Raw genomic sequence first — 21,474 nt, forward strand, 5'->3', positions numbered from 1 at the left:
AGTTTTTATTTGCTCTGAGCCTCAGTAGAGAAACATAGGAGAACTTAAGGACAGGACGTCTATGACTCACAGAGATGAATGTCTGCTACAGACATGACGCTGCTTATTGAAGCTTAGCCTCAAAGTTGTTTGTCTTCAACTTAATGAAAATACAGGTTCTCAGAAGAATCCTTATAATGTTTCCTTTTTCAAAAAGCATAATCAGCCTCTAAAATGAATCGGCATTAGATTTCACAGTTGATCAGGCCACATCAAGGTATGAAAGGTAGATAGGTTGGATTTGTACTAGCAGTCACATGAATACATTAATCCCCTCCATGAGTGACATGCAATTCCACTTGCCATCACTGCACAGTTTCACTGCCGAACACACTCATGATTAATGTTCATCCTCAGGCGCATTATAAGCCGCCAGCATAAGGAACTCATCTAATTTAGCTGACACAAGTCAAGTCCTTTGGATAATAATGTCTGACTAACCGCTGAGCACTTCTTCCTTTTTTTCCCCGTTATGGAGTTGCGTTTTACACGTGAGCATTTGTCTTTTTTCAATTCAAGACTGAAATGGCAGTAGTCAGAGGAAGAACTGGCAAATGGAAAACAAAAATATCTTTTGTTCTTCTGCTTCATAATTGAACACAATTCAAATATCTGAAGACTTTTGAAAGGCTTTGAAGCATTTTTACCTCGTAGGGATTTTGAATCGAAACAATTATCTAATTAATTGCGGTTTAATTTTATTAAGAAAAGAACACCATTTTGAATGACAGTGTATTTTTTTCTCGAGGGGATGGTGTTCCACAGAGGTCCATGCCTTTCCCTCTCATATAGATAGCTTTGTCTGATTTATTGCTTTTCAGCATCTCTTTATATTTTCTTGGAAATTGTTACTCAGTCTCTTTTTGGGTGGCAGACGGTGAAATAATCAACATTAAGCTGCACTCCCCATTGCGCATCACATATGGGAAAGCAAGCAGTGTTTGGCGAGAACTCAAAACATGATTTCTGGCTGACTGTCTGAGTGGCCGTCAACAAAGTGAGTGATATAAAGGAGTTGAGGATAAAAAAAAGAAGGATTAAAGGATAGAAGCAAGGAAGGGAGAAGGGTGACTGCCTACGTTTGCAGCCTTGTCCAACAGCGTCTATTAAACACGGCAGAATTTATGATTTTGGTTTAAAACACAAAGTATAGCGGGTCACTAAATCCTGACTGTTATCCTTCATTCTTTCGCTACTGGAGGAGAAAAGGGCAAAACTCTAAAGCGCGACAAGAGGAGCGGAGTGGAGAGGGACGAGTAATTAATATCCCAAAAAGACGGAGCCTGCGAGCGCCCGGCTTGCTCGCTGCGTACAGGAGCCGGTTACAAATGAATAGCGCGATAGTGGCATCTGAGGTTTGGAGAGGAGAGCGCGCTCTAATTAAAAACTACCCAAAGGGCCTCTCTCCCGCAATGAAACAAGTCATTCTCCTCCTCCTCCTCCTCCTCCCACCCTCACATCCATCAACCCCCCCTCCCCACCTTCCAGCGCCCCCTGCCCGGACTGGCAGCGGGTTTTTAACGGACTCGGAAAGTAAGGGGCTGATTTAGAAATGAGCTGGAAGGATGCGATGGGCTTAGCAGTGGGGCCATCGTGCTGTACTTGCTCTGCAAGTGCAGATGTCAGAAACGACAACATGCACATGCAGACGTGCCCAGTCAAAGGGATTGTTTGCAGGTAGTTAGCGTGTTGACATACTGTTGGGGTGGATCCACAAAGCGATTGCGCGGCTTTTGCGGCAGAAAATCCGTGTAAACAGCGCCAAAAACGGTGATTCCGATCCACGGAGGGGACGCAAACGTGAAAATGGGCGGGAAATGCGCGTATGCACAGGTAGTGGCAGGGTTGCGCCAGACTCATTTGAATGTATTTAAACGAGTCATCTTCTATGCAGTCTTCTATGCAAATATGCCTCATTCAAACAGCGGCAGATCCAGGAAGAGTTTGCGCTCGTGTCCGCACGCACTTTGACAGACGCAAACACCGCCAGCCAAAACCAGGCGCAGCTTCTGCCTGTCAGAGTGTTTCTGGCTTCTGAGTGAAACTGTCCTCTCTGAAAAGCCTGAGATATATATATGGCTCCCCAAATCTTATATATAGATCGGTATAGACTGCAGTATATATGCCAATATTTTAGACAGGCTATGAAAAATACAAATGGTACTCGGGTGTTGGTGACTAACGCGTCTTGACTTTCTTTCCATTATGGCAGCAGTCTTGGTAGACGGAGGAGGCATCGTGATGCCAGGCACGCACAGGAGCGCCTTTATCCCAGCAGAGTTTCACTGTCAAACACACGCACTCACCAACAACCTCTAGCGCAAACTGCTCTCAGGTTGTCAGACCGCAACCTTCGTACCTGTTTGAGGTGCCGCATTCGTGGGCGTGTTTGCGCGCCTGCATGTCATTAGCGCAAAAACCTTTGTGGATCCCCGCATCTGTGGCGCAGATTGCGGGCGCAATCCCGCCGCAAAATGCGCCGCATTTTACCGCTGCGCGTCCTTTTTTGAGGATCTGCCCCTGTGTGTGTGTGTGTGTGTGTGTGTGTGTGTGTGTGTGTGTGTACAGACTAATCCAGCGAGCCGTGAACCTGTGCGAGTTCCGCTTAAATTCGTGGGAAGACTTTTCATTTTTGAGTGTTGTTGTTTGTCAGCCTTGAAGATCCAGATCAACATGCTTAATTTTGGCAGAAGCCGTCAAAACTAAAATAATTGGACGGCATTAAGGAAGGCTTTGGCTTGAAGATCTAAGTCGGCCCAGTGTTGGTTTGACAGCGAGATGTTTTTCTTTAATCGCCCAAATAAGCTTATGGCATTGTAAGGAGTTCCAGCCTCATATAATCCATTTCATTGAAGCCAATTACGGCATTTCGATTCATTGGGTTCTTCTTTCCTTCCCTGTTTAATGCTCATTTCTTTTTCTACCGTCAGAATAAAAATATTATTATTTATTAGTCTTTTCACACCGCTCCATTCTTTGCAGTAAATGATGCTTTGTGATTTATGGCGCACTTACTCCACTGGGGGGTTGATGTCCTCAGTCTTTGTCTCGAAGAAGCGCAGCACCTCCTCACTCTGAGAGATCTGAGGGGGGAGTCGGACCAGCGCCTGTGGAGGGACACAGTAAAAAAGATGATCGACTTCGATCAAAAGCCCGTTTTTTTTATTACTCAGCCCTGTTGTTTCAAACTGAGCAAGGGATCAAAGGACTGACTGAGCAGATTACATAACAGTTCACAAAGTCTGAGTCCTCATTTCCCATGAGCCGACCGAAACCCTGCGCCTACGAGGAGCATCATTTGAGACGTCATCAACACTCTGGCAGCCAGTCCAGGCTTGATGGGATTTTTGCCAAACCTAAAACCTAAGAGGCACCAGCACTGCGGGTAGATCCATGGAGGTCTGGTAGGTTTTCAAAGTGATTTGTCAAAGGACGCATCGCCCAGATTTGAAATTTCATACTTTCTTTACTCAGCCCTACGTCGATGGAAGCTCCTCGGATTTTCCAAAACCATGTAACCGCTCTAGAGTTTCACAGAGGGGAATGGTGCCAAAGGGAAAAGGAGACGTCTTGAAAACAATGACGTAAACACCATTTCAATTTGAAGAGAACTGCTCCCGGTAAGAGAAGTATTGTAAGTATTTTGCTCAGCCAATCGGAATTGATATCAGCGATTAATCTCTCAGATCTCAGATTAATCTCCATTCAGTGTGATACTTAACTCTCACACACGCACACACACACACACGCACACACACACACACACACACACGTCCAATGGTGCCAATTTCTCAGCCAGAAGCAAGCTGCACATTTCAACATACACAATTTAGGTTCAACTATCCTTTAAACTTGGAAATCCTGTTGACCTCCCTGCAGACAACAAGACCGACATCAGAGAAACGGGCTCATGGACGGAGCCTCTAAGACGCTTTCCCTCAGCCGCCTGCTCCTTTCATCAAGCCGACGGTATGTGGCTGTACATCCTCTCCCCTGTTCCTCCGGCCACACTACAGCGTGAGCACTATGAGACAGGATTATGTGTCAGATGAACATCTATATTTAATGAGCCCAGGCCAGTTTCCGCACGGCTTATGAACAGTGGCGGGGAGTGCTGGACTGCAGGGCAACGGCATTGCACTTCCTCCACTGCACAGTTAGAATGGCCTTCATATTTCATCTCACCATGCCCCATATTACTAAAAGACCCTGGTGGAGGTTTTTTTTTATTATTTTATTTTATTTTTAAAGAGGCAGCAGCTTGCTGCACAGCCACTGCTGGCTGGACTGAGCATCCTGCCACCTCAGAGAGAGCTTTGTTTTAGCATTATTATAATTATGTTCATTGTCATTATTATTATTATTATTATTATTATATTATTATTATTATTATTATTATTATTATTATTGTTATTATAAAAACACTGGCAAATTTACTCTTGATTGTTCAACTCATTAATACAATGAAGGAAGCAATCAGTGTAGAACAGTGCAGCACTGGATAAGAAGAAGAGAAGAACAAAAAAACAAACTCGCTATAGCAACTTGTAAACATTACAGCACTCCGGGTTATTTGAGTAATGAGGAAGTCGTTTGTGATATGCCTAATTGCTTTGGGCTTTTCTCCCCCCCTCCACCTCCCCCCACCCCCATCCAACTTCTCTGGGTGCCAATTACCGAGCTAATACCGCGGCTAACCTTCGCTGGTGTAGCTTGCACGGAGACGGAGGCAAGCGCGAGCCTCTCCGCTTACTGCGCCAACGGGAAGGAAACGAGAGAGGGAGGGAGAGAGGAAGGAAGGAAGGAAGGAAGGAAGGAAGGAAGGAAGGAAGGAAGAAAGGGGGCGGCTGGGGCTGTGATCCAGAACAAAACTTTGGTTGATAATTAGTGAAGGGTTGAGGGGGACAGGAAGCAATGAGGGCAGGCTATCGTAAACAAAGGAAGTCAAATAGAGGGATTGTAGAAGCGTGGCATGATCTGCTGAGATATATGTGTGTGTGTGTGTGTGTGTGTGTGTGCGTGTAAGAGAGAGAGAGAGAGACTCTGAAAATAGCGAAAGCTAACGTCTACCGCTGCACAACTGGGTCGCTCCGCTCATCTCGCCGGGGAACGTGTTGGAAAAAACAAAAAAACAAAACAAGTTTTCTCGACACCGAGGCCTTTCGCAACCTCGTGGAGCCTCAAAGCGTCAGGGTGCATCAGCGACGCCTCAGATGTCTCGGAATGGCTCAGACACGCACCTCGTCTACCGCAAAGGCCGGCTGGCTTTGACGCGCTGGAGCCTTATGTTTCAAGCGTGTGAAAAGACACTGCGGGGCTTTGGCCATGTGACCCATGTGAAAGCGGTGGAGGAGCCACTTGGGAGGGACGCCGACGGTGAGTTGTGCTTTACCCTGCAGTAGTCGTCGATGAAGCGCAGTCGCTTCATGGCCACATCTCGCACGTGACTTCTCCGGAACAGGATTTTGCCTAAAGACGGAGAGAAAGGGGGAGAAACGGTTGTGGTTAGAAGGATGAAAAAAGAGAAGGCGAGACAGCAAAGCCACAGCCGCACTTTTACCGGAGGATCTCTCCATGCTGACAGCTCTGCGTGTTACCCTGGTCGGCCAGCAGGTGTCAGCCATGAAAAATGTCCTAAGAAACCTCAGTCTCGCACTCAAGGACCCCAGCTGTCCCCCGACCGATCCCATGACCTCTGTCAGTGCTGTGGCTTTTTTCCAATAACAAACAGGACTCAGACACACATGGCTCTCACACTTGACCCCTCCCCCACCCGTCCTCTCCGTCGGCAGAGGGATTGTTACGAGTTACAATCTGGGGGGAGCCTGACCTGACTTTAGAGGATGTAAACACTGCTGCCTCCCCCCCTTCCGGTACACATTGATTCTTACTTGATTGATTGAACTTTTGTCCTGATGTTTGGAAGATTCTGGAAGATTTAAAGTGGTTTTCAAGCGTGGTTTTTCACCACGACGCAGTGATGCAGTGGTCAGCACTGTGGACTCTCACAAGAAGCTTGCAGGTTCGATTCCACCTGGCCTGAATGAGGTCATGTTCTCCCAGTGTCTGCGCAGGTTGTCTGCGGTAGCTTCCTTTCATAGTCCAAAGACATGCACGTTAGGCTAACTAGCTAAGTGTAAAGTCAGTGTGGATGGTTGTTTGTGTCTCCCTGTGGCCCCGTGATAAGCTGGCGGCTTGTCCAGCTGTGCCTTTATCCTAAGGCAGCTGTGATGGACTCCAGCACTCCCACGAGACTGAAGGCTATCTTTACTAAAAAAAATAAATAAAGAAATAAAAAACTGTAAAATTTGATGACAACCCCTATCTGGTTCGGAAAGTAATGTGATTCTTCGTGACCTCCGATTTAATCATCAGCATGATGAAAGATCAGCTTCAGAATGAAAAGCTTATCAAAGAAACATTGAACGAGACTCCAGGATTTGGAATCTGGGCACGTATTTCATCACGCCAGCCTTCGGTGCGCGACAAAATTCCAGAGAAATAGCATCTCCACCTCCAACGCCAAACGCCATTGAAACGACGTCGCTTCGTGAAGTCCAGGTTGTACGCGGTGACATTCCAGTGGTTACATTCCAGTTTATCCCGCGCCTTGGCCCGACGTATGGACACGCGACGAAGAGGCAAAAAAAGGCAAACGAGAGCTGCCTGCTGCGAGCGCGCTTGCGTTTCCGTCCGACGGATGCTGAGGTCGGCCCACGGTGGGTTGCTTCGGTTGCTTTTTCAAATCAGTTCTGTTGCTGAGCGCGTGTCAGCAAGAGTTAGACGGAGCGAGAGAAGGAGGAAGAGGAGGAGGAGGAAAAGGAGGACTTGAGGGCGGATGGGGAGCGTTTACGCTGGATGCTGGGACCATGTGTTTGCCAAAGGGCCGGAACACAGTGTTTAGTAAAGCACACTGCTCGGGAAAAAAAGGATGCAGTGCCACACTTCACTCCCAACGCGCAGATTTAACCTGAGGGAAAACGGGTCTGAAAACGTGCAGGTGCACACGTGCACGCACCTCCACCCGCCCCGAGAGATGAGCTTGATTGGCGGATTTACTGCCGGCCATCGATCATCAGCACGCCGCGCCGCTGCGCTGTCGCAGGCTGAATGTCAGGTGACGACTTACAGCGAGGCGTGTGGCAGCGGCGCGATCAATAGGACACACAAACACACTCACTGTCTTTCTCTTTCACACACACACACACACACACACACACACACACACACACACACACAGTCGGTGCATATGTAATCAAACGATCAATAACCGAGAATCAGTCAGAAACACACGGAAGAGTCATTAAAGAGTACGAAGTGAAATCCCACGTCAGGACTTCCCAAACGTGGACGAGACGTCAAAGTGGCGGGAAGAGGCCACGTCAGCAGCAGTCGGCTCATCCAGACAGGAAGAGGACGCGCGCGGCAAAGACGGGCGTCTGTAACCAGCTCGTATCGATGCCGTGCAAGTGGCTGGCATACATTATTAATACGAGAGCCTGTTCAAATAACTGGAGCCGTCGCGCGGGCCATTACCTGGCAGGAACGGGATGATCCTCTTCTTAGGGTCCTTCTGCCCTCCTTCGATTGGGAACTTGTCAAGTATCTGCATCTGTGGCAATAAAGGAGAGGTGAAGGAAGAGCGTTAGGTTAGCTGGAAGTCTCCCAGTTGAACTTGCGTTGCAACAGATAGATACAGTATACAGGCAAGTGTGCTTTTTTCAAAGGGGAATCAATGGCATTTGTGGTGGCCAAGTTGTAAGCTTAGTTTGTTGAGCATTGAATGCAAACGGGAATTGTACTGTCCAAAGCTGAAATGCTTATACAAATATTTATATATTATTACGTGAAGAGGAAAAGCTACGATGTGGTAGTGGACTCTTTACAAGCTTAAGGTGCTGAAGAAATAAACACCCTTATGGTGGCTTGTCAAGGAAAAGCTCCAATAGAAGAAATTAACCTGGGAAACTGACTTTTCTCGCTAACTTACTGCCACTGTTGGTCCGTCACATTTTAAATGTCATTAGGGTGGTTGATGTGGTGGCTGGGAAATTCATTTGACAGACTGCTAATCTGTTTAGCTAGTTTCTGGCTTACATTGATGGCAAGTCACTGAACTTCCAAGTCACATGAAGTTCATTCCCCATCACAAATATTCTAAACACTGAAAGCCAGTCAACACTTTGTAGTCCCAAGGTCACAGAGCAGCAATAGTATTGAAAAAATGCAGGGTTTATTGCAGTTAAACAAGCCCTCGTGTAAACAAGGCATCAACATAATTTTAAAAAAATGAGGTGAAGAGGAACAGGGGCTGGAGGTTCACAGAAAAAGCAAAAGGTGTCTGAGAGTGATAAACACTTTTTCATGGGTAAGCGAGCAAAGTGCATTCATAAGAGGAATTATGCAAAATTGTAGTTTAATATTAACACACTCAATTGAGTGTGCAACAACTGATAATTCATGAGGAGGCATAATAGCACCAGCATCCTGGCTCATGTTACCGTCTATTGGCTAGCTAATATGCTCCAAGCTAACATGGAACTTTTCAATCAAACATTAACGTTGGCTTACACGTTTGGTTTCAGTGTGAAAAATTGCAATGATACTGCGTTTTCATCACAGCGAGGACGCGGTACGCGGCTTGCAAGTCAAAGGACGATGGCAAGGAAAGGAGGAATGCAGAAGATGGAGCTGGAAGGAAGCGAAGCGGAGGTCAGGCGCTGTGGAAGAGTTTTAGCGCTATTGTGTCTCGCCACTTTCACCTTCAGATAAATGATTCAAGGGAGGGATTATGGGGATGCTAAAAGCAAAGAAGCAGCACAGCAGCCTCGCACACACACGGGCACTGCCGCAGCGGCTTCCTTCAGCATACAGAACCAGGGGGAGGAGATGGTGAGTGTGCACGTCTGTGAGAAAAGGGGGGAGGCCAGGAAGTCCAGAGAGGAATAGAATTAAAAGACGAGCAGGAGACATCAGTCCCGGCTGTTCCCGTCTGAGGGCTGAGGACGCTAAAGTCCTCTGGGAGTAACATGAGCAAACAGCCTACTGGTGCTGTGACACATCACACACTCGCTCCCTACAGCTGCACTGATGAGTTGGCAAGCTAACATCTGCTAAAATTAGCACGGCTTGTGTACGTCAATATCAGCCAATTGCGTTTTCAACGTGTTGTAATAAAAGGGTATACAAAATTGAAAAAAATAACACATGAAGAGCAGGAAAAGCTCTTTGTGCTAGCACTCTTTTAACGTTTCTGTGGAAAGAGCGGCAACGCTTCCCCCGGCGTAGCGCAACGCTTATATTTACTGCTGAGCCCTGCGCTTGAAGTTCAAATTATATGAACTTTGACCCAGTTTGCCTCTGACCTTTCAAAGTGCAGCCAATGACATACAGGCTGTGTGCGACATAATCACAAGCGACAAGCAGCTTTTCCCCATCCGATGGTTGAGTTGCTCGAAGGAAAAGAATGGAAAGAACGGTCGTGTAGACTCGAAACCTCTACTAACAGTATGTGTTGTAAGTCGGAAAATGTTCAATTTTGAGCCAACCGTCCCTTTTGAAGTTGCTATGCACTACTTTGCCATTTGCCATCTACGCTGTATGCTACAGTGTCACAACAATGTAGCCATAATGTTCCATAACCCCAAACAGTTATTCTAGTTATTCTTGCTATCTGGCAATAGATGTGGCTGCTAGTCCAGTCTCATTTGATTAGCCGTGTCATTAATATTTACGATATTTTCTACATAGCGTCTCATTTTAATCATGCACAAACACATGCACACACTGTACACTTGGATTGAATCAGCAACAACAAACATAGGTTTTTGAGTTTATGTTTATGAGATGCTTTTATCGTTTTTGTGTGTATTCTTCCATGGAATTGTAAGTGGAGGCTCATGGCATTGCTGCTGCTTATGATGACTCGAATGGTGAAAGCGTTCCACCTTTGTACGTCAAACAAGGGGAAGAAACCCGGAACTGAATACCACGTGACAGATTCACTTACCTCTGTCATTAGCATGAAATATTTCAGTGTCTCACATATCAAGAACATAATACACATTTGGGTTTCTGCATATTATTATTATTATCATTATTATTATTATTATTATTATTATTATTATTATTATTATTATTACCGACGTTATGGCGAACCCAACAATTTTGTTAAGCCCAGCAAGGCACGACAGGAACCGTGACAATCAAACATAGCCAGAGCTTAACTGTAAAATACATCAACTGATGTGCAACTATGTCCAAAAAAAAAAAACAGTACTTGCATTGCTCAAGCCCACCCACCCACACAGACCAACACCAACCCCCAGACACACACGACTAACATGCACATCCCAGCCATTAGTATTCCCAGCTCTTCACACTTTGTGTGGTGGATGAAACTGGCAGCTGTTTGGACCCCCCCTATACATGCTGCTGAAAGGGGCAGAGTGTAGGGAGCCTGCTGAACGTTGCAGCTCGCACAAACAAACGGACAGATGGACGACGGAGCGGCAGTGAAACATTCTGCTGAGGAGCAGATTCAGAATGCGGCCGAGTCGATGTGTTCCCCACTTTGATAACAGGACCAAACCGCAAGGTGAGCTCAGAGGAAAGGAGAAGATGCTGATGGAGGTAGAGGAGGGGGAGGAGGAGGAGGAGGAAGGGAACAAAGATGAAGAGTTTATTTCTGAGTCAGCAGAAATCTTCAATGTGTCGGTCTGTGCATGTGAGTACAGGTGCGAGAGGTTCGACATGTCAGCCTAACATCTTTGAAGAAAAAAAAACAGAACCTCCCAGTTTCCTCCGTCCAAGACTAGAGACCTTGTCAAACCAACTGGCCCTCTTGGATCGGGCTCAACTAACTCCTTATTCAAAACGGTCTGGTTTGGTGCGAACTTCCCCCCCGAAAGATCTGCACACGCTCATCCGCAGCTGACAGATTCCTGGCAAGAGGCGACACACTTGAATCCATACAGGAATTTAAACATGACAGAGACGCTAAACGGCATGATTGCTATTTTACATGCACCCCGAGTCAGCACCTTAGCATTGCTGTACAATCACAATCACAAGTTCAGGCGGTACTATGGCACTCGTGGGATGTAAAGGGAAAATAAACTGGAAATAAATAATGAATAATGTTTCTCTTTTTCTTAAAAAAAAAAAAACAACAACAACACTCGTGCCAAACCATTGCTCCACTTCCCAGACTTCACTTCACTGTCTCCTTGGTAACCGGCACAGAGAGAGTGTGAAGAAGAGTTGTGAAGCAATGTGATTGGTTAATTCTGCACGGCTCTGGACCACTGGTGTAAATGTTGGGAGTCAGGTAAAAAAAAAAAAAAAAAGGACACAAGATTATTTTTGCTGGTCTTTCAGAGTGAAGGCCAAGTGTGGATTCACGGCGCCGCTTCTCACCCTTTCATTAGTGCAACGCACACAACCCACACTGCCACACTGCTCAGCATGAAAACATGCAAGTAGTTGTTGCTCCTGCAAGAAAAAACAAGCACATCCTGTGATGCGCAGAGGCTGCATTACTAGTTGGTTTATAATCTCTACCGTGTGATTGATTGATAATGTAGTTTCATTACCACTGCTTTCTCCTGGTGGGAGTGAAATATAATGTATGATATTTATTGTATGTGAAAGCTGTTTCATTTATTCATTTATTCATCTATTCATACATACATACATACATACATACATGCATGCATACATACATACATGCATACATACATACATACATACATACATACATACATGCATGCATACATACATACATACATACATACATACATACATGCATGCATACATACATACATACATGCATGCATACGTACGTACATACATACATACATAAATACATACATACATGCATGCATACATACATACGTACATACATACATACATGCATACGTACGTACATACATACATACATACATACATACATACATACATGCATGCATACATACATACGTACATACATACATACATACATGCATACATACATACATACATACATACATGCATGCATGCATACATACATACATACATGCATGCATACGTACGTACATACATACATACATACATACATACATGCATGCATACGTACATAAATACATACATACATACATACGTACATACATACATATATACATACATACATACATACATGCATACATACGTACGTCCAACATCCAAACTGTTGAGGGTTAAAAGTACAGCCTTCACAGAAGGATATAGATTGGTAAATATGTACACTCAGGGGGAAAAAATGAACCTGTTCAGCCTATTGCGTGGTCTAGACCTGCTTGAGTGCATCAAATTAAATTTGCTATGCTATGGCGCTATACAAATAAAGTTGATGTGACTTGATTTCTGAATTCAGTACAGAGAACAGATGGCCCGACTAAATTCACCCAGAGTGTAAATTAGGGTTGAGATTTTTCCTGGCGGCTTCAATGCCTCCGCAGGATTTTTTGTTTAAATTGACAAGAACCAGAGACAAATGGCATTACAAGCATATGCAATATAATAACAACTACTATAAGTATCAATTATGCCCAGCATTGAGTTTAAATCATCTTGCGTGTGCTCTGAATGGAGCCCTGAGGAACCCGTGTCCTGGTTGGCTTGCATTAAATCTGTCTTCAGGATTACTTGTCTGCATATCCTGATCTGTTTTGTGTGAGAGCTTTTTTAATGAAACAAAAAAATCCAAAAATCAAAGAAGAAAACTGTTGTTACACAGCATGTCCCCAGTCCAATAAAAGGAACTCTGCTCATGGTTTCTGGTGAGAAACGTTGGGGAAACGAGCCCAGCGCTGGGAGTGCACTCACACCGAGACCAACAACAAATCCTTCTTCATATCGTCCGCACATCCTAAGAATAGAGTCTCCATAAAAGGAAGCGTTGGGGGTCAGCTGGCAAAAAACTTTGAGGGATACCGTACTGTTGCCAGCGCTGTAGATGGACGCCTCACTTCCTGTGCGTGGTCATGTGACCAGGAGGGCTTACCCCGGGCCTGGCGATAGTGGAACAGAAATATAAACACACGCATTCATCCCCTGGGATAACTCATGACCGGCACGAAGAGCGACCATGTGATCTCCGTGCCACTTCCACGGCAACGTGGCGACAGAGTCAGCAGGCCTGTTTCCCACCGCTGTCAGGGTCGCGACGTGATAAGGCTGTGGGTTCCTGGAGTTAATGGCTAAACCCCCACACGGCCCCGGCCCCACGAAACTTCCGCACGCAGAAAAATGACACTGATCCTTCTCCGTCTTTCCTTCACTCAGGCTTCTTTAGCACATGCTACTTCTGTCGAGGACAGAAGGAGTGAAGGCAAGGGAAGGAGCGCAAGTCCCGGCGTGTATTTGTTCCTGGCAGGATTCAGTTTCAGGGAGGCAGATGTCTGACAGGCTGCAGAGGGAGGGGCGTTCCCTTCGTGCCACAATCACTCACAGTTGTGCCTCCAAATATAAACTGGCAGCGTGGCGCTAGATCTGAACCCTCCCCGTTGTTGGCAAATTATATCTGGATGAAACCCAATATCTCGGTATTCCACATAGTGAATGCCTGTGCGGGAGCAGCACCCTGCTTTTGGGTTTGTGTGAAAACTTGAGCTGTGTCGCAGGGGATGTCAACAGCGACAACTCTCTCCGCCCACGTGCGGCAGCGATTAGGGCTCCCCTTGTTCCGCCGAGACAACAGGTGCAGGGATGTGGTCGGCACTTGTCCGAAGCCATTCATTTATTAGTGGCCTTTGGAAAACTTGTCCACGAGGCTGATCTCTGGCTGGGAAAACACCCCAAGTGGAACAGGATCCCAGGTATTTTCTGGGGCTGAAGCAGGGTTGCAGCATAGAATCTGTTGACATCTGTAGCCATGTGAGCGATACCGATCAGATGGTTTGTATTCATCCGGCCATCTGCTCTCAGAATGGCTAAGCAGACTCCCACTAGTAGTCACATAAGAGTAATCCTGTCCAGTTTGAGAGGAACCTGATACTGAATGTGATCTATCTGACAGGATGCCTGATACGACAACATATTCAACACTTAAAATTTTGACAAGTGTTTCTCTTATCTTTAAGCTGAGAACACGATTCTACATACAGGGATTTATTTACCTATAACAAAGTGCTGCCGCCTTCAGGTAAAGAAAAAAATGTACCAGTGGCAGGTGCTGATGAATGGTTTTCCGCATAAAGGCGTTCATTTAATTTCATCTGAGCGCCGATGCTGTAAACGAATTAAAGACCCGTGAGCCGATTTGCCGATTGTGTCAATCGCTTAAACGCAGCGCTGATGCGAAACCCAGTCTGCTGCATAACTTGGCAACGGAATACAAACCACTGGAAGAATCCATACAGCCATGTAAGTGTGCCAGGGGGGCGTTAGTGTTAAAGTTCACAGAACTGGGTGCTTAACGTTCACAGGCGATCATTAAAAATACATTAATCAAAGAGATAAAACGGCATAAGTTACAGGAATTCCAGTAAATGGAACTGGTCCATGAATGCCCACATTTGGGTCACAACACAGTGGATTTTTAGTTGATAAAGAATGAAGAAACCAGAGGGAAGCCATCTCCCAACATGTAAAAAACAAAAAGAGCCCCTCATTTAATACTCTGGCTCTGATTCCTGCACGCCCCTTTTAAATTCTTTTCATATTCAAAAGAGCACATTGCTGCAATATTCCATTTCAGTTTCAGGGCCATTTAACACCTCTGTGCCGCCAAACAGCGGCTTTGCTTCCCAGAGAGGCCGCAACCTCAATCGAGGGAAAAGAGCCGTGTCACCAAGACCTCTTTGGTGTGGTTTTCGTAAATAGGCCAGCCAAGTTAGCGTTCACCATGCAAGTCACAGGGGAAGGGCCCTCACCTGTGCCGAGGTTCAGCAAAGGATCTGATATAGCTGCACTGATGGCCTCAAGAGTTTCCACGTTGACAGCCGGGACAAATCTCGGACAGTGTGGCCAAAACCACAGTCCCTCCAGAGACTGATTGGGTGGAATGAGATGGGGATATCTTCCATTTGGCTGACTTCGCAGCCCACTCTTTTAACGGGCATGGAGGGTAAATGAGGAGCAGGTTTGGAACACACCTAGGAGTGAACTTGGAGAAGCATTTGAGGGACGAATGATACGAGGGATAAAATGGGAGCAAAAACACAAAGTAAGAGATAAGTGATTCATACTGTCAGGTCGGATGATTGATATAGGTAATGACAAACTACCTATGTTTTGTGATTTTTGCAGTTTGTTGTCATCGACTGATGTTTATAAGTTTCAAAGACCAATACGTTGCTTCAGTTATCCAAATGGGATTTTGACACAGCCTGTTTTAAACCACTGTTAACTGAGATCACATTGCATCCATGAAACATGTACCATGGAACATTTTCTGTGGTCTCCAACCAGTCTATCCATTTTAACCTCTGACCCCTGTCATCAACAAGGTTCACTGCTCACTATTCTCCCTTTTTAGGACGATTCCCTGTACACCCAAGAGATGGTTGTGATGTGGTGATCAGCAGTTTCTGAATTTTAGCAAGTCCTCTTCTCCATCTCTACATGCCTGAATGCACCAAGTTGCAGCCATGTGATTGGCTAATTTTCAATTTGTCTTTACAAGCAATTAAACATTTGTTTTGTAAAAAAAAAAAAATAGTACCATCTGGCCAGCGATAAATGACGCGTTGCACACACAGTACATACAGACACAAATAACTACAAAAACACAAAATGTATGCTATTAAAAAACTATTGAATTGGAGCCAAACGGAAAGCTGTGTAGTCAAGAGTTGTGTGTGCATCTCAGGGCAGAATAAAGTTGCTGAGAAGAAACCAGTGGGACTGATGGTTGGAAAATAGACAGTGTTTCTGAGGACAGACAGACAAAGACAGATGGAAGAGAGGAGAGATATATGCTAGCAGCAAGGGTCGAGAGCCAGGAATCTTTCAGCCTTTCAGATATGACACAAGCAATTGTGGGGCGTGAGAAAGGGAGAAAGTGTGATAAGGTGGAGACAAACAGTAGGCACAGAAAAATGTGAGGAGAAAGATGCAGCGATCCCCTTTCTGTCCCTCAATATCTTAATCCCTTCTCTCTGTTTCTGTCATTCAAATTATTGTGTCCCATCTATCGTTTTGTTTGCCTGACACTATTCATTAACCTGCGAGTCAAGACAAAACTTGGTCTGGTAGCTAAACTGACACTGGCCTTTGACACAGATACTGTAGATAAGCTGAGCCAATTGAATGTGACCAATTAAAACTTGAAGGATTGTTTGCGTAAACTTGTTTGGACGCCCACATGGGGCAGTGCTTATGAAAAACACAGGCTTTAGTGACTTTAGTGTCCCACTTATACAGCAATTATTGGAACACTGACTAACCTGGATAGGATATGGACATGCCAGAAGCCGTCAGTATCCTGGATAAGACATGTACTTACTACAATAACCTTTTTTTTTTTTTTGGTTTGTTTGTTTGCTTGTTTGTTTGTTTTGGAGTTCTCCAGCTAACAAAACGTGGTTTCATAAAAGCTGAGACTATTAAAGTCTTTCTTATTACTATAACAATGAAAATTCTGAATACTACATTAGAATAAATACATGTGGCCTGCCGCACACAATGTACAGTTACTGTTCCATATTACTATATAATAATTTCTGTATTTATTTCATACATTCCACAAAATAAAATCTGCCTTTGAACTTACTGTGTTATCTGTAAATTGTTGTTGTTGCAACATTGCACAATATAGTCACCTTTTCACACTAAAAAATGGATGCTTGATGGTGGTCATTGGTCAAGAAATGTTGCTGAGCAGCAACGACAGCAAACGAAAAATAAAAACTTGAGGTATGCAGTCAACCCATTACCTTTAATATAAACTAAATGAAATGACGCAGACAATGCAACTATTTGATGAAATGGAATTGAGATACAGATTGGCAGACTGTAAAGAGACATTCATAGAACATGACAGTTAAGGAGGAACTCTTCTAAATTCATCAAGGTTGTGATATAATGTCAATATGTTGTTGTTTTTTTATTTGTCCTAGCGGCTATAGCCAAATACACTATCCCTGCTCTTCCTTGATACATCTTAAAATAACAATTTATCAGCATGATTTCCCTTCAGAAAGGACAAATTGATATTTCTTTTGTTGCATGCCCTTGATAACTCCTCTCTCTCACATGGCAAACAAGGGTGAGGTGAAATACTGCAGTTCATCAAATGGTGAATAAAGCAGCAGAGGCATAGCTACAAGTTACTACACAAAGGAGAAAAAAAAACCTTGAGCAGCCTCTGTTCAAGGCTTAGTCTGAGGCAGGCTGTCAGGCAAGTCTTGGACCACAAGGCACTCTTAAGTTTTCATGGACTCGATTCACCATCCTATTTGTAAAGAGGCCTTGAGTGAAACAGAAAAATGAAGGCAGGCAAGGCATGGAAGAAAAAAAGAGAAAAATCAAGTCGAAAAATAACTAAAGGCTACAGCAGCAGTCTCTAAGCTGCTATATAACATAGTACATCTGTCGAGTAGGGAAGCCAATGGGCAATATACAATATACTTAGGGTGTCAGTTGAATGAAAGCGTATGCAAAGTGAACCTTTCAGGGAAAAACGGATTTGAGAGCTCTGCCAGTAGAAAACCAACATCTTCGATGGCTCTCAGCGTCTGCCTTCATGCTCTGACACGTAGAGGCTGCCAGTCACTGGGAGGGCCTCTCCACTTTGACGCAAGAACATGAGGCCAGAGAGGGATAACGCCGCTTCTCTTCTTCAAACAAATAAAGAGGCCAACTTTGACATTCTTTACTGGGATATTAGATCAAAGGGACAAAGACACAAGGTCAAAACTTGGGTGTTGAACGGGTACCCAGGATATAACAGTATAGTCCCCTACAGTATGGCAGTGGGCAAGGCTCTCAATGTTATTGGAAATAAATACCTTAGTTGTAATCTCAGGGTATTTTTAAATGTAATCTACTAATGGTATCAGTTACCTTCATTTCCTTGCAACATTTGACCAAATTGCTTATCCCTTTCTTAGGCCTGCAACTGGCTTCCTTCTGTCAGCTCTTCAAGTTCAGTCCTCCTCTCATTCTTACCGCACACCCACATTGTGTCCCAGTCGCCTCCCAGTCATACAGATAAATGGCTGAGCTGTGAAGCTGTCCTACAAACTGTCCTCATTCTTCCTAAATTTAGCCCACTCTACTGATTCTTGCCCGTGGCAGGAAACCCTGCATAGTTTCAGACACCTCCTCTCCCACCTCTGAACCGGGCCTGGGCCACGCTGTCAAGCGCCTGATTGTGCTTCACAAGAAAAGGTCCAGTGTTGGGCACGTAGGTGTCTTTCCTCTGTCTTCTGCCAGGCCTCTTCCTCTTATGCAGGCACATTCAGATAACAAGTCTTTTATCCACGACCTGAAACAATGGTCTACCTCATCCTTTAAAGTTATAGCATAACCACAGTGCAATACAAGGACAAAGGGGCTGGTGGTCTGGCTATCCAGGAATTCATCCTGCAGCATTGTGGTCTGAACATATGTTTCCATCAACTGTCCCATTTTAAGATGTGCCATTCCCGATTCAGTGACCTTCCTTTTCAGGCTTAGACCACGACTAGTGTATAATTTTCTCAACTAAACACAACATGCTTTTCCAAGAATGCCACCTGCTAGCATCTGTTAGTGTATACTTTGAAAAATGATTAAAAACTGACCTTGAAGGCTGACTGTAAACAGCGAAAATATTATGTGTTTGTTCTTCAAAATGTATCTCACAGCGGATATGAAAAGACAGAGCGAGCCAACAAATAACATTTCTTGAAGCTCAGGATGCAGTTCCTCAGGGAAGGCTCATATGAAGGCAGACTTGGAGAGAGAAAGGGGAGAGTTTGTGGGCTCATGTGCTGCCAGAATGCAAACCAATGGTTCCTTTAAAAAAAACATCATCATCAAGTCAGTGTGTGTCCTTCTCTTAGATAGCAAGCTATGCCACCACTACTTGCATTGCCCAAGGGCAACAGGGCGATAAGCCATGACTTGGGGATTCATTAAAATGCCTCAGAAAGCATCTTTTCTAACCTGAAGAAGCCCAAAAAACAGTATATCCTTCATTTCTTCCATGTGCATTTCACAATGTCGTCACTATCAACAGCGTGAATCTTGATGATCAACGCCTCTGGTGTTACTGTCATCCTCATTACCATAATCGCTTTCATATCTTCCGGAGCTGTCCTCCCCTGCCTCATTATCACCACCACGATCATCATCCCGCTCCAACTCCTCGTTTCTCCATTACTCCCTGGCTGACCTGTTTCCCCTCCCCTGTCCCACATTCCCCCGTTCTGACGAATCACTTCCCCTGGCCCATTTCTGACTGAAGGACATGCCATTTGACTCATGAGTCAAGTCTTTGTGAGACTCAGCCACATTATACATTGGGGCAACAGCCAGAAAGTACCACTCACATGGTACGCTGTTCTTTTTAGATGGACCAACTAATGTACCAGTAAGAGTTGTGGTTAGTGTGTCAGCGTGCCTACGGGTTGTATAAACCTGAACCCTGCCAGGAAAATGTGTGAAGGCTTTCAATCCTATCTGGAACATGTGCATGTGTTAATGAGCCAGGTATGTGGATGTGTAAGCCACTGTCTGGCCACAACCTGCGCTTTTCTTCCTTGTTTTAAGCCGGTACCTAAAGAATGTTTCGTTTTCAAGGTGATCTCTTGAAAACGAAAAATGAAACCCAGCTTTATCCTCTAAAACCTTGTCACACAGAGAACTAATGGAAACTCTCAAAGTTAGCAGGCATCAAACTGAAAGTGACGTTGCAAGGTCCAAGTAACTTTTAACTTAGAATTTTGTGTGCACAAGCAAGATGGCTGTCTTCTGAGTAATTCTGTTTAGTTCTCCATCAATATAATCATAACATTAGCTGTAAAATAGAATATCTTGACACTTACATGACTGACTAATTGGATTTTAAACATTGCTGTATCGAGAGTTTCACACTTATAGCGGCACCTGAAGGTCATTTTGCTGAGTGACTGTAATTCAAATGCATTGAACTTTAACTTTTTTTATGCAGCGCTGGCTGTAATGGCACCCTGTGTCTTTTGTAAAAGTTGTGCAGAGGGGGAGTAATGGTTGGTTGGGGTGCTGCACCCTGTTTATTGTTGTGTTTCACTTCAACCATCAATACCTAACATGGTTTATTGCCGGTGCCTTGCCTACAAAGAGCATAACCCTCACCCCAGGCTGCTTCTGCTGACCCAATCAGCACTCAAGGAACGTTCTAATTATTACAAGAAAACAGCATTGAACTCCCCGGCGATTTCTCCAAAGCTTTGAGTAAACCACTCTCTAGCAGTCAAGACAAGCAGCCAGTATTGTTTTTTTTTCTCCTGATGGAATCGCAGGAGCAGCAGGATTTACTCAATAGATATGTTTGTACAGGAAAAGCTCCAGGTTCTTCTGAAAACAATGGGTTCAAACGGACCCATCAAAGGCCTCTGCCTTGATCAAAGGCTAGAAGAAAAAACTCTATTTCAAGTACATATATTGACAGAGTTGGTAGACTACTGAGTATCAGCAGGTTACATGTGTTGTTGGTAATATATGCCTTTTTTCTTAAAACAAAACAAAAAAAAGACATCTGTTCCAAAAACACAAGTACACAGTACAGCTGCAACCACAACTCCTATCTTCTCAGATGACTGCAATCTCAAGACAGTTAAGGTAACTCGACAAAGCCAACAAGATGGATGACTTTTGCCCTGAATATTTGACAAAACTAACAAATCAATCTTACGGCTGCTGACTGAGGGTGCTTTTGTCCCAAACCACTCAGGAATCTTTAGGTTTCATTACTTTTCTTCCAGGTAATTTAAAGACCAGTCTTGCATAAATAAATGTGGCTGCATATGCTTTGCATTCGCACCTCGCATGTTCGTCTTTTACACATGCAGAGCTAAAGCATGCCCTGCTTGTTTTTGCAGCTATCTTTGTCTTTGAGTCAAAATGAAGAGGGAATCATTGAGTTTATTTCCTTCCTTACATGCGGCGATACGGGTTGTCAATGGAACCTTTCAGGGGGGACCTTGCCTCCCACGATTGAAACATAAGTTCCCGATGAACTTGCACACTAGGGCTATTGAGATGTGCCCCTCCTCCGCAGCTCCCACACACATGCACACACGCACACACGCACACACGCACGCACGCACGCACGCACACACACACACACACACACACACACACACACACACACACACACACACACCGGTACCTCTTCCACTGCAGCTACTTCATATTTACTACTGACCAAAAGGCCTCTGGTCCAATCTGCATATGGTATCAGCTTGCAGTGAACACAGAGTGCAGGAGGCATGCACACAAAGATTTGCT

General features: G+C 44.7%; 1 protein-coding gene across 4 annotated transcripts in view; it reads right to left on the minus strand.

Moving 5' to 3' along the window:
* Positions 1–21,474, minus strand: part of sh3pxd2aa (SH3 and PX domains 2Aa) — a 78,290-nt gene that overhangs the window by 43,731 nt on the left and 13,085 nt on the right. For all 4 annotated transcript variants that reach the window (XM_076035318.1, XM_076035308.1, XM_076035299.1 and 1 more), the window contains exons 3-5: positions 7,576–7,651; positions 5,432–5,508; positions 3,055–3,146 (exon numbers count right to left, since the gene is read on the minus strand). In XM_076035318.1, coding sequence (XP_075891433.1) covers positions 3,055–3,146; positions 5,432–5,508; positions 7,576–7,651 — 245 coding nt within the window. The remainder of the gene's footprint in view (positions 1–3,054; positions 3,147–5,431; positions 5,509–7,575; positions 7,652–21,474) is intronic.

Source organism: Nelusetta ayraudi, unplaced genomic scaffold (assembly GCF_046127955.1).
Source record: "Nelusetta ayraudi isolate G7.1 ecotype Tasmania unplaced genomic scaffold, CSIRO-AGI_Nayr_v1 ptg000004l, whole genome shotgun sequence".
In the NCBI taxonomy this organism is placed as follows: Eukaryota; Metazoa; Chordata; class Actinopteri; order Tetraodontiformes; family Monacanthidae; genus Nelusetta; species Nelusetta ayraudi.